The 14,362-nt window shown below is 43.0% G+C and overlaps 1 protein-coding gene across 1 annotated transcript in view; it reads left to right on the forward strand.

Annotated features, from left to right (window-relative positions):
* Nucleotides 1-12,283, forward strand: part of LOC144668896 (PDZ domain-containing protein GIPC1-like) — a 28,542-nt gene extending 16,259 nt beyond the window's left edge. The window contains exons 4-6 of the mRNA XM_078531359.1: nt 313-425; nt 3,625-3,706; nt 8,967-12,283. Coding sequence (XP_078387485.1) covers nt 313-425; nt 3,625-3,706; nt 8,967-9,115 — 344 coding nt within the window. The 3' untranslated portion in view covers nt 9,116-12,283. The remainder of the gene's footprint in view (nt 1-312; nt 426-3,624; nt 3,707-8,966) is intronic.
* The last annotated feature ends 2,079 nt before the right edge of the window (nt 12,284-14,362 follow it).

Below are 14,362 nucleotides of genomic sequence, written 5' to 3' on the forward strand. Positions count from 1 at the left end.
CTGCAGCGGCTCAAGAAGGCGGCTCAGCACCACTTTTTCAGGAGCAGTTGGCGATGGACAGTAAATGTTGGCCCTGCCAGCAACACCCATATCCTGTGTAGGAAGTTTTACAAAAAAAAAATCGCTCCCAGTTTTTTTTGCAGCTGCCCTTCTCTGATGACCCTTGAGAACTGAGCCCTGAAGTTTGAAGGTGTTCTGGCCTGAAGCTGTCTTGGCTTTGTGGACACTGACCTGCCCTGTGGGATCCCTAGTTGGCAATCTACATTCAATCTGATGCACGATACTCACCTGCTTTCACGTTTTCTCTTGCAGACATGATAGGTCAGCGCTCCAGAGGGGGAAAATCAGCAACTGGTGGGCAGCTGGGCACCGGAAAAGGAACACTTCGGCTACGGGCAAAAGGCACGGCCACTGTGGAGGAAGAGGTAGGCTGTTTGCTTCTGTTCTGTATACGCCTTGGGACATTTGCCTTTTTATACAGTGCTTTTAACAAAGTAAAGCTTCTACACTGGGGAGGGTATAGGGGTTTTATTCAGCATGTAACATAAATCACCATATTTCTCACCTTTGCCTCCCTGTATCACTGTGAGATGACCAGTTGGCTAATCCAACCACGTCACCATGTCAGACCCAGCGGGCGCCCTTTTATGAAATTGAACGTGGAAGCGGGGTGGGTTTGAAGCAATTTCCTGTTGAGGTTACAAACTGACTGCTCTGACTGGCATTGACCCTCCTTGTCCAGGCTAACGAGGCTGAGACCGATCAGGCGAGTAGCAGGATAACTGAGCAGTTTTGCCTCTGGGTGGATATTTGGGATGGGGAGCCATAAATAGGGTGGAAGGGTGAAGGATAGGAGCACGCACGTCTCCCTTGTGACGGTCGTAGCTTCAAGTAAATATTTTCCTGTGGAAAATAATAAATTGTGTGGAAGCGAGGATATTGATTGCTCTACTGGGATGAGGCTGCCCCTGAGCCAGTTATTTGTATACGTGGAGAAAGCTGGTTTGGATGCTGCCTCAGTGACAATTTGCTGCAGAGATTGTCCGGCTGGAGCTCAGCTGTCTGTGGCCACAGTTATGCAGAGGAAACAGACATGGAAAACCAAGGTCAAAGTGCAGTAGGAGTAGGCGGGGAGTTAAAGTCCAGAGCTGGCAGACCTGAACTAGACAATACCCTGCGTTGCCAAATCGCTGCTTGTGCCAGGCTCAGCTTTTAAAATTCCCGATTGCTTAGCAATTAACGGGAGTAAACAATTTACAGCCAGGCTGGCCCGGGTTGCATTGGGCTAACCTCAGTTATTATTCTGGGGCAGGCTTAGACCAAGGGGCAGAACTTCAAAATGAATCGGGGATGATGTCAGGAAGCACTTCACACAAAGGTTAGTGGAAATCTGGAACTCTGTCTCTCCAACCCCCCCCCCCCGGCCCAATAAAAGTTGATGAGGCTGGTGTTAAAATGAAAATTTCAAAACTGAAGTTGATAGATTTCTGTTAGGCAAAGGTATTAAGGAATTGGGAACCAAGGTGGCCAGATGGAGTTAAGATACAAATCAGCCATGGTCTAATTGAATAGTGGAACAGGCTTGTGGGGCTGAGTAACTCCCTCCTGTTCTTATGCACCCTACTGGGAAATGCTTGTGATGTGAGGCTAAGGTTGGGCCCTCCACAGTTGAATAGCTATTGCAATGTGACCATCCCCCATGTGTGCATCAGGGTCAGGGCCTAATCTTCCCCGATTGTCGACGCCAATTAAAATGAAGTTTGGCGATACGATGACAAAGCCGAGACCTCAGTGTCCAGGCATGCTCTCGAGGGATCGGAGAAAAGTAACCGCTGGCTCTGTAAGCTGCAACCTAGCACAAGTCCAAGGAGGACACCGACCGGGCATTTAGACAGCCCGGTCTGCCCGTCTCAGCCTTTTCAATGCAAAGGGCTCTGTAAAGGTAACCAGCCAATGCAGCACAGTCTAACCTGTGCAGGAGTCAACAGTGCTGGACAAATTGTTTCCCTTTGTCTGAACAGGACAGGCAGCCCTGAAAGGAAAGTACATGCATCGATTCTGATTGACAGGTTGACTGACATTAAACTAATGCCTGATAGTAAGTACAATGGGTGTGCTTAACCCTACATTATGTAGAATGACATATGCTACACAGCACTGAGGCCTGACTGGTCTATGCTGGTGTTTATGCTACACAAAATCCTTCTCCCACTCCAATTACTTCTTCTCCCTCTACTCCACCATGTTCCTCTCTTCTCCCTCAAGCAGCTTAACTTAATGTTTTTCCCTCTATTTAAAAAGTTTTTAATTTAACGTGTGTGGCTCATGGATGCAGTCTGTATTCCCTTGATTATACTGGAAGGATCTCCACTTGCGACCCCTAGAGATGTGACCCCCACTTCAAGGGTTCAAAATTGCCGTGACCCTTCAGTGGGTGCTGCAACAGCGGTGGGGTGGGAGAGAGAGAGAGAGATCTGTGAGAGTAAGGAACTGGGGCGGGGGTGGGGTGGGGGCAGGGTTTTTAGTTTGGGAAGCTCTGCCCTAGAGGCCTCTTTGCTAAAATGATCTCTGATAACACCCAGTTGCTGAACTTGAATCTGTCCCTGTTGAGCTGCTCCATCAAATGAAACGCAAATGCTAAAATAATACAGCCAGACGATCAACTTCGGAAGGATTAATGCTTTGAACGTGATCTTCCTTCAGATAGAACATGGGAACTGTTAAGTGGCTGCTTGTGAGTTTTTAACAGTTTATTAATACACCATTTATTTCAACAATGGGCAGGTTATATCTCTCCTCCCTTGTAATTTTGGAGCAAGATGGGAGGGGGCAAAATAGATGAGGGGAACAGAGAAGAAAAAAAAAAACTTGCATTCATACAATTTTTTTCACAACCTCAGGATGTCTCAAAGCGCTTTACAGCCAATTAGATGCTTTTGAAGGGTCGTCACTGTTGTAATGTAGGAAACGCAGCAGCCAATTCGTGCGCAGCAAGTTCCCACGAATAAGGAGGTGACTGGAAAACTAGTGTTGTAATTTGAGTGATAAACATCGGCCGGGACACCGGGGAGAACTCCCCTGCTCCTCTTTGAATCAGGCCACGACGTCTTTTAATGTTCACGGGGCGGACAGAACCGCAGTTTAATGTCTTTCGCCGTCCCACAGTGCAGCACTGGATGAATGAAGACGGGCCGAGTGGCCGTCCTCACCCACCATTATCTTGTGCCGTATGTTGGGTTTGGGATGGTTTTTGTGATCGGCGTGTGTTTCAGAAGTACAAGACGGGTGGCTGAAAATGACTTCGGATGAGGGGTTAAAAACTCAGAACTATCGCAAAACGTTCTATGGAATCATGGTTACTCCTTGCACTTATTCCTTTCCTTCTGGAGAATAATGGGTGAGGAGCAATTCGGTGATGTTGAATTTACTTTGTAAATTTGTTGTATTGACTGGGCCAGTGATTGCAGCGTTGGCCAGTAACTGTGACGTCGCTTTTTTATTCACTGAGTTGGAAATGCATCTCACTGTTTTCCAGTTAATAAGGCCTTTTCTGTTTTCTGATCTTTTTTTTCTTAACTCTTGTTTAATGACTTGCTCTGAACCTCATGCCCTGTTTAATTCTAGCCATCAGCATTTGAGGAGAAGGCCATTGAGAAGGTGGATGACCTGCTGGAAAGTTACATGGGGATCAGAGACACTGAACTGGGTGAGTAAAATATACTTGCATATATTTAACATCTTGGCACATCTAAGTATTAAACCATGCCTCTCTGTTAATTACTTTTGGCCATGTGTCTTTGGTTTTCCCTTGTTGCTCTCTAACATTACTCATCAACCGCAAAGATACATGCACAACCTGCCCCTGTATCTGTCTTTACAGCTTGGAAACAGTACTGACGTGGACTTAATGCAATTGGTCTTTTCCAATCTGACTTTCACATTGTGTTCTGGAAATTAATATTTTTTTAAGCTTTCTATTTCAGGTTATTGTAATAAAGGCAGCATTGACAGGCGAAACTATGTTCAACAAGGAATAATAGGACTGCACTTACTGTCAAAATGGTAATTGAACATGGTGAGGGAACTGAACAGCAGAAGGCCTATCCCTGTAAACAATGCCTTGATTTTGAAATTCCCACCCTTGTTTTCAAATCCCTCCCTGGCTTTGCCTCCTTACTGCCTCAGTAACCTCCTTCAGCCCTACAACCAGCCGAAATCTCTGCACTCCTCCAAATTTTGGCCTCTTGCGCACCCTGACTTTCATTGCCTTATGATTGACAGCCGTCCTTTCAGCTGCCTGGGCTTTAAACTCTGGAATTTCCTCCCTAAACCTCTCCACCACTCCCCCCTCCTCCTCCTCCTCCTCCTCATACACGCTTTAAAACTTAACCTCTTTGACCTCTTTTGGTCACCTGTCCTAATATCTCCTTATATGGCTTGGTGCCAAATTTTAGCTGACAAAGCTTCTGTGAAGTGCCTTGGGACATTTTACTTTGTTAAAAGCGCTATATAAATGCGAGTTGCTTTTATAAGGTCAAAATTATTGCCTTTCACATTGTTGGACATAAATAAAAATGTAAATGTAATTGTAATTGATTTTTGAGAACTTGATTTTATTGCTTTTTGAAAGAGTTATCAACGCTCTAAATTAAAATAGAAGCAAGAATGGGTCTCGGTGAAAGCTGTGGAAGCTGCCAAGAGGGTTGTTGCGTTGGCTTGGATGAAGACTGCAATGGAAGCCTCTATCATGTTCCTTTTTGCGTTACGTCATGCAGCGTGCATACTCCAATGCCTAGCAAGTCTAGTGCAAGCTTAGCACGTTCCTACATTTACATCCTCAAAGCTGAGCTTTCCTGTCTTCCTCCCCGCCTCCCAATTTGCCTACATAATAGACCTCGCCCTCCTACAAATTCCTCATTTCAGCGAACCTCCCTCAGCCTCGTGTCCCCAGCCTCTGCTCTTACAACTGATCCGTTGTTCCAGCTCCACCATCTATGAAGCGCTTTCAGTCATCACATTCTGCCGCTCTCATCCTAAACTCCTAATCTGGCCGCACGCCTCACCCAGGATGTGTTTCAGGATATGTGCCAGGAGATGTTTCACTACATTAAATGTGTGTTGTAGGTGTGAATTGGAGTTTAGAAAAATGAGAGGTGACCTTATTGAAACATACAAGATCCGGAGGGAACTTGACAGGGTGGATACCGGGCAAGACTTTTCCTCTTGTGAGGGACACATTTAAAAATAAGAGGCCTCCTTTTTGAGACGGAGATGAGGAGAAATTTTTTCTGAGGGCCGTTAGTCTATGGTATTCTCTTCCCCAGAGAGCAGCAGAGGCTGGGTCATTGAATATATTCAAGGCTGCATTAGACAGATTTTTGATAGACAAGGGAGTCGAGGGGGCCAGACAGGAAAGTGGAGTTGAGGCCATAACTGGATTAGCCATGATCTTGTTGAATGGCGGAGCAGGCTCAAAGGGCCAAATGGCCTGCTCCTCCTAAGTCCGATGTTTGTATATTCAGCCGCTTGCTATAGGGACGTTCCATTGTGAACTAAACCTTAGCTGGAACTGAGGTTTCCTTAATCTATCCCAAGGATACTGCTATTGAATCCATTGCAGGCGAATGCAAACTGCCAGATGTGTAAGATGGACTGAAATCTGTGGCGGTGTCAGTTCATTTGAGCTGATGGTTATTCTGCTCCCTGTCAAAGGCAGCATATTCAGTAACTTTGCAAACTCATTGTTTTGAAACCAAAGGATTCGAAGGTGGTGAGAGATGGCAAAGATAAGATATTCAGTGGTTTATTAATAAAAGCTCCCTTACTCTTTAAGAATGTACAGAGAAAAGAATTTGAGTTAGAGATCCTATCTGTAAGTTGCTTGACAGATGCCACAAGAGATTCATCTTCTTTCATGATTATTGCAGTAGAATTCTATCTATCCCCTGCTGCCCCTCTTATCTACACCAGATTGTTATAATCCTCATTCATCTGCATTAAAATATTTACCAGTATTCTTAAAAATAGTGCTGCAGGAATAGCAGTTCACTTAATTAGTTTTTAGTTTAAAATTAAACTTTCCTAAATTCCTAAAAAATTATGTTTTTTTTTTGGAGTGGGATAAGCATTTTTTCATCACTAAGGCTTGAAGGATAGAGTTGCTACTTTTAATGCAGTTTCAACATCTCTTGTGCTTGTGCGGGGTTGGGGTGGGGGGGTGGGAAACAGCTTGGTTTTTCAAACCTATTCGTTTTGGAATCTTTTTACTGAAATGTTGAATTAACATGGCATCTTAGCATCCCAAAACACCCCATACAGAGAATTACTTTGAAGTGTAGTGGCTGTTGGACAGCAGCCAATCTGTGCATAGCAAGCTCCCAAAAAAAACCCAGCACTACTTCCCGATTGTTCTAAGGGCAATGTTGGCCAAGACATGGGCGGGGTAGTGGGGAAGCTCCCAGTTCACCGTTTAATCGTGCTATGGGATCTTTAAGGCTTAACTGAACCAGAGGAACGTGGAAATGCAACGTCTCATCCCGAGGACGCCACTTCTACGGAGCGTTACGGTAGATTATGTGCTCCTGCTCTGAAGCAGTACTTTGGGCATTCAGCTTTTTGACTCGGGCAAGAGTGTTCCCAGCTGAGCCAATCTGATAGCAGGATTGCAAAATCAATCAGGACCCCTTGCTCCTTGTCACTATCATTTATCAGCATTCATAAAAGCTCATAAAAGATTTTCCATTTATGGATCCAGCAAACCCACAGATGAGATTAACTCATGAGAAAATTTTAAAATTTGGTTAGCTTCCTTCTAGGCTCCTTGGAAACTGGCTGGCTCCCCAATAAATTCCAAGCCAAGTTTGTGGTCTGCTTCCGGCATTGACTCTCTTATTGTGTCACAAATGGACACCAGTTTTGATTTGGGGCTTTGAAAAGAAAGCTCTTGAGTTTTTAAGTGTGCTTACATGGGACTAGATATATAACTTGTACTCCCCCTCTCTCTCTCCCTGCTGCTTCTCAAAAGGTGCTGCTCTCCGGGTACAGGTTTTGTGGGTGTACGCGTCCTCTCAAACTCATCATTACTGATGTTTCTTGTACTCAAGGCCATTGAGTGAGTGTTGGCAAGGCAGTGCAACCAGGCTGATGGGAAAGCCTGAGAAGCTGGAGCCTAATCCTGTCCTCGAGCTTCCCTAAACGTATATCTTTCAGGCAGGTCATTGAACAGTATCTGGAATAGATATCCTGGCTGTACGAGGTGAAGGATTTGGCCAGAAACATAGAAAATGAGCACAAGTCTTTGTTTGAATGCATATTTGCATATCTTAGCAGCTGATTACAGGGTGGCATCCAACAATGCTCAAGGGGCAGTTCCTATTTGCCTTTTGTGATGAAGAGGAAAGAAGCGATGCAGTACAAGGCAGAAAGTCAAATGGCCATTGAAGATAAATGATTTGGTGTTAAAATTATGCTTTTACAATGAGGAAATATGTGGACTCACTATCTTTAGGCTGAGGGAGTCATTAACTTTCAGAGAAGCAATGAAGTTGACTTGATAGTATCACAAACCCGATGCCAGAAAAGCTCTGCATTTTCTGAGTGATGTTAACTAAAAGCACCCCTTCCCCAAACTCGATTGTTCCACTCAATCGGTTAGCAAAGGCTCCTGCTAAAACTTCTCTAACTCTGACCCAGTATTTTGAAGGCAAAGACTATTTTTGGCAATGGGAAGGAGTGTTGAATGGTTTTTAAAATATCTGTCATCCTCGGAATGGGAGATATTGTTTTTTTGGCTACAAAACCTTCCAGAAGAGCCCTGGGGATACTGTTTCTAGGAAGGCTCACAAAACAAGATATGATTTTATCGTTACTGGCATACATCTATCTCACTTCCTCTTCCTCCTCCATTTAACGGTAATATGTAATCAGCAAGATCGACTCCCATTGAAGACTTGTATTTTATTCCTCCCTTTGGTTTTACCTAACCCAGAAGCTGAGCATGTTAGTGCAGTCAGTGCATGGCGGTGTTTCTTAATAACTGTTACATTCCCCCACCTTGCTCCACACGCCTGCTGACCTGTGTTGGCTCCCAGTCTAGCAACAACTTGATTTTAAAATTTTCCTCCATGTTTCCCAACCCATGGCCTCACCCCTCCCTATCTGTGTAACCTCCTCTTTTCTCTCCCCCCCCCCCCCCCCCCCCCCCCCCCCCCCGACCCTCAGTCCTACAACCCTCATTGCACTCCTTAACTTCTGGCTTCGTGCAAATCTCCTATTTTCATTGCCATTGACAGCTGTGACTTAAACTGCCAGGGTCCCTCCCTAACCCTCTCTGCCCATCTCTCCTCCTTTAAGGTGGTCTCGATAGGCGCTTTCCCGATTTTATTCACTGTCCCACTGGTTGCCTTCAATTGCCTAGGTCCCAAGCTCTGGAATACCATCCCTAAACCTCAGCCTCTCTATCTTGCTTGCTTTCTTTCAAGATGTTCTTTAAAACCAACCTCTTTGACCAAGTTTTTGGCCATCTCTCCCAATATCTCCTTGTGTGGCTCAGTGTCGTACATTGTTTTATTATGCTCCCGTGAAGCACCTTGGGACAATTTATTACATTAAAGGCACTGCATAAATAGAAATTGATGCATATGTGGGCTCCAGAAGTTGCTGTCTGTTTCAGTGGAGTAATGATGGTGAGCGTTGCCATTTTTGTCACATTGCAATCGCAAAATCCTTTTGTGGCTCGGTGCCAACTTTTGCTTGATAACGCTCCTGGGAGCGTTTACTATGGTAACGGTGCAATATAATTTCAAGCTGTCTGGACTCAATTCAAGCCGCCCTTTCCCATTTGTTTGTGTAGGAACCTACAAACTAGCCTCCCGGACAGTAGAGAGAAATTGGCAACATGGCAAGGGTCTTTTGTGTCTGGGCCTCTGGCTGTCTTAACTCTTTCTCTCTGCTTCTGTTTCTCACAGCTGCTACCATGGTGGACCTTGGCAAAAACAAGAAGAATCCAGATGAGTTTGCACAGGCACTCGATGAGGAACTCGGTGATTTTGCGTTCCCTGATGAGTTTGTCTTCGATGTCTGGGGTGCCATTGGAGATGCGAAGGCTGGACGATAATCACTGGACACCATCACTAAGACTGTACAAGCTCACTAGAAGGGTCATTTTTAAGAAAAAAATATATAGAAGATATGCTAATTTTAGGACACTGGGTGCTGGGTTACTTTTTACAAGAATATTTCTGGATGATTTTGTACAGTTGGACTGACCAATAATTGCTTGTTTTTAGACTCTTTTTTTGTAGGCAAATACTTGAGTACCTTTTGGGTGCCATATTGTGGTGTGCTGATGGTGTCTGTATACACATGGATGCCAGAATTTTGAAAGAGTTTTCCTGTGATGGGACTATACAAAGAAGTTATTTTTAATATATTTTTGCAGATGCGTTTATGGGAATTATAAGTTTTTGGGGTGGGTTGGGGAGAAAAAAATCCTTTTTAAAGATGTGAATTCAGTGTATGTTTTGTAGGCTGCAGTTTTCAAAAAAATTAGTTGCACGCCTCAGTATGGCAATAAACTAGGGATCCTCCACACCACTAGAACACTTTAAAATATGGTCTTAACTGGTGTATTCTATTAGTTTTTTTTTGTTTGTACTGATGTTCTAGTTTCGGATACCAAACATCACTACCTGTTGAGGCAGAGAATTAGGAAGCTGTGCTCATAGGAGAGAATATACTTTTTTAAAGAATAAGAGACTTGCATTTATATAATGGCTTATCATGCCTGCCAAGCATCTCAAAATGCTTCGCTTGCAGCGTATAAACGCAAGTTACATGAAGTTCCTCTCTTCTCTTGTTAACAAGACAATTATGTGTCCAGCACATGGGCTAACACCGTTTAAACTGCCCAACACTGGTTTAAATAGTAGACTCAAGTCATGCGATTGTATCAAACTGTTAAGTACTTGTGATCACTTTGCGCACTTTCCATCCTCGAATTTAATTTAATTACCATTTAAAGATGCTGTTACGAGGATTTTGGTGAAAGGTAATGGTGGCTGTGTGAAATGTTCAAACTGAAAATAAGCACCCAACAACACAATCCTAACAATTGCGAGTCTCCAGCCTTGATTATACCTTGGTGAAGGGTTCTGAAACGCAAGATTTGGATTTCCATGGCACCTTTCACAACCTCAGGAAGTCCCAAAGCACTTTACAGCCAATTAAGTAGTAGTCTTTTTTTTTTAAATGTAGTTACTGTTGTGATGTAGAGAACATGGCAGCCAACTTGAGTGTGGAAGCTGCCACAAACAGCAATGTGATGACCACGTCCCCTGTTTTAGTGATGTTGGTGAGTGATAAATATTGACTAGGGCACGGGGGAGAATTGCCCCTGCTCTTCAAATTAGTGACACAGGACCTTTGGCAATGAGGCCTTGGTTTAACGTCTCATCTGAAAGACAGTTCTGACAGTGCTGTGCACTCTCAGTGCTGCATGGAATGTTGGCCTGCATTTTACACTCAAGTCACTGGAGTGGGGATATAAGGTGTATAAAGCTATGGTGGTGGTCTATTTCTGTTGACATGAATGGAGAGCATTACTTTTTCTAAAATCCCCTACATTTATTAGGTACCAAATGCACACTAAAGAATCTTGTTTATAACACTGTACTGTATGATATATGCTGTTGCCTTTGCAATATCCAGGGGAAAGGATATTTATTATGTTGAAGGGTTGGAGCAACGTAGCTAACCCCACAAAAGAGAGCTCGTCAGTGGGTCAATGATAGCACAGCCTCCTTTTGTTAATGTAAGGCTATAATTTGTAATGAAATTCTGCACAGTATCTGCTCCATGCACTTTCCTTGTTTGAAAGGAACAACGGCTTACCGTGTGACTTAATCCAGTGAAAAGGACCTGGTAATTCAGTTCTTCTTTACTCCTCAGAGTTCATCTGCTTAAAGCGCTTATCTGCATCTGAATTGTCTGATCAGAGCAATGCTTTATAGAAAACGTTTTCCTCCTGTGTGTTTTGAAAAATTTTTATGACCTCCATGTTTTTTAGTGATAGGATATAGGAAATTTGCATCACTGTGTCAGAGCAGCTAAGTCGAAGCTTCACTGGAGCAAACAGAACCATTGAACGTTATACGGTGCTGAAGGAAGCCTTTTATCCTGTGCTGGCTCTTTGAAAGAGCTGTCTATTTAGTCATACTCCCCCTGGCCTTGACTCAAGGTTCTGCACGTTTATCCTATTTGCATACTTATTCAACTCTCTGAAAGTTATTGTTGAATCTGCTTCCTCTCCCCTTTCAGGCAGCACATTCCAAATTACAACAACTCATTGTGGTTTTTTTTTAAAAAAAATTCTCCACCTTCTCTCTGGCTCTTTTGCCAATTATCTTATCTGTGCCCTTTGGTTACCAGCCCTACAGCTACTATAAACATTTATTTACTTTTGCCCTTCATGATTTTGACTGCCTCTAAATCTGCACTATTTTTGTGGATTTTGTCTGGAAGGGGAGGATGAGAATGGAATGAAAACAGTTAACGTTAAAACAAATACATAAAACTGCTTTATCAGACATTTGATAGAGATGCCTGCAACAGTATCCAAAGAGCAGAGCTGAGGAGGCTGTGTCAAGGGGTGATATACAATCAGTTAGCCTTAGCAGGTGAATGGGCTCAGTGGCTGTATAATGAAATGCTCACGCTCTGCTTAATTAGCCTGTTCCTTAGCACATCTATCCCTGGCACATTAGACCTTTTATTCTTTTTGTTGGATAAGCTGATGTTTGGTATCTTTGGCGCTTGGCCTTTCACTATAAATCAACTCAGTGCCTGTTCAATAGGCACAAGCTACTTATCTTCAAACTAAACTCTGCCTAGTACTACTAGATCTGAACGGTTCACTGTGACAATATTAATGCGCAGCTGCATTGAATTTTACAGCTCGGAAACAGGCTATTCAACCCAAGAGGTCGTCTATGCCGTTGTCTGTCCTGCTCGAGCCTCCTTCCACCTTTTTGGAACTTTTCCTTTTCCGATTTCTTGAACTTAACACTGACCTAGATTTAAAAGGGAATACTGCTAATTTATAATAGGTGAGTTAAACTCTTGCTCAGTTAGTATTCTATTTTGTAGCTCTTTGGCTTTGTATTGTAAACTGATTTAATTTTTCTTAATTTTCAAAAAAATGAAAACTGGTAACAGGCAAACGTTATATTGTTGTAAGCTGTCACATGGTTAAATTGTGTATTTGAAGTAAAGAGCAAAATAACAATGTTGCATCTTTATATGTTTTTAAAAATCTTGGAAGGAATATCTAACCTTTTTGCCTTTGAGCTGTGTTGCTTACTGTGTAGCCTTGATGGGTATATTGAAAGGTTGAGTTAGCATTCCCATTAATTTGTATACATCTCTTGTTGCTAATAACAAATCTTGTTCGTTTATCAACCAAAAAGACAACAGGGCTAAGCAATCCTTATCCAAAGCTTCATAGAATCATACAGCACATTCGTACATTTCTAAATATCAGTGGAACCTTTTCTTGTCAATATCATATTTATTTCCCCATATCAAACACGGGAATAATTCATTTTATCTAATTAATTCCTTCCTTGCTCAATAGGGTAGAATTTCACTGGACCATTAACCCCACCTCACAGTGCTGCTCTGAGACACATACACAATTAAAACAATTTGTATAATGTTAATAGTTTGCATTGTCAAAACTTAAGGTAGTTTTTTTTCTACATTAATTTTTTTTCAGTGCATGTCTCACTTCACATAAGTGGTGCATATACTCTCCCACAATCAAAAACGTTTAACCACTATCTCTCTACCCTCGCCATACCCATACTTGATATGTCATAGTGCCCTTTGACTAGGCCTGAGCAGCGACATGGTAGGTGCACTTGTACCATTTCTTTTCTCCAGCATAAACTCTGTGAAAAAGATTCCTTTTAGAGCACTTTCCAAACCTACAACCTCTACCGTCTAGAAGGGCAAAGGCAGCAGACACATGGGAAAACCACAGCCTGCAAGTTCCCCTCCAAGTCACTTACCATCCTGACTTGGAATTATATCGCTGTTCCTTCATCACCGTTAGGTCAGAATCCTGAACTCCCTCCGCTGCACTGGGGTGCACCTACACCACATCAATTGCAATGGTTCAAGAAGGCAGCTCACCACCACCATCTGAAGGGTAATTAGGGATGGGCAATAAACGTTGGCCTAGCCAGCAATGCCCACATTCCGAGAAGGAATTTTGGAGAAAAAAAAACTTTCCATGGTACTTAAGAAGTTATACGTCATTCAGGGATGAGCAGGTATCATCACCTCTTGTGAAGGTGCAAAGTTTTGGCTGTGTTTAACTCTTATCAGCACTGCAGACCTGTTGAAGTTCCTAATCCTTATGGTGTGGTACAAGCTTGCAGTTTGCTGCTTAGTCATCCCACTGGTTTATGAAGAATATTTTTGCTTGGCCATCATTTGATATTATCCTATTCTCTGCCAGCTGCTTCAGAATAGGAGGTGCAACTTGCCTTGTTCCGATAACTTTTAAATCTGCATGCCTCATTGCTTGGAGATTCGAGAAGGCACTGTTCTTGGGATTAAGATTTTTGAACCTTTTTCAAGATATTTGATTACTTTTCCCTACTTAGGTAAGTCTGGTTGTTTCTGGTTGGGGGAAAAAAAAAAACAAGCTTTCATCTCTATAGCATCTTTCACATCCTGAAGTGGCCTCACCAATGAATCACTTTTGCACTACAGCCACTGTGTAATGCTGCCAAACCTGACAACCAATTTGCACACAAAAAAGTCCCACAAACAGCAAATGAACTAAGTGATAGGTTCATGTGATTTGATGGCGTTCGCTGAAGGTTCATTGTTGGCCAGGACACTGGAAGAGCTCATTGTTTGTTCTTAGAGAGTATAGCTATGGAGTCTCATCGAACCCACCTAAACCAATGGGCGTTTTAATATCACGGCTGAAACACATCACCTCTGGCAAAGCAGCACTCCCTCAGTCCAGCGTTTGTTGTTTGACAAAGCCTTGGAGTAGCCTTGACTGAACATATGATTCCTCTTGACTGAGACTAACACTGAGCTAAGCTGACATTTGCTTAATAGTAGGAGCAGGGATAGGCCATTCAGCCCCTTGAGTCTGTTTTGTCATTCATTTATCTGGCGGCTGACCTATCGAATCTTAATTTAAGAGGGAGCTGATATAGTATTAATGTGCCATTACTAGTTCATGTATATGTAAACTTTAAGAGGAAACCCCCAGTTACTGTATAACAGAAAATGTTGCAACTTTTTCAGATTTTGACTACATATTTCTGCTACGTTTGCAGAC

Source organism: Cetorhinus maximus, chromosome 28 (assembly GCF_964194155.1).
Source record: "Cetorhinus maximus chromosome 28, sCetMax3.hap1.1, whole genome shotgun sequence".
NCBI lineage: Eukaryota > Metazoa > Chordata > Chondrichthyes > Lamniformes > Cetorhinidae > Cetorhinus > Cetorhinus maximus.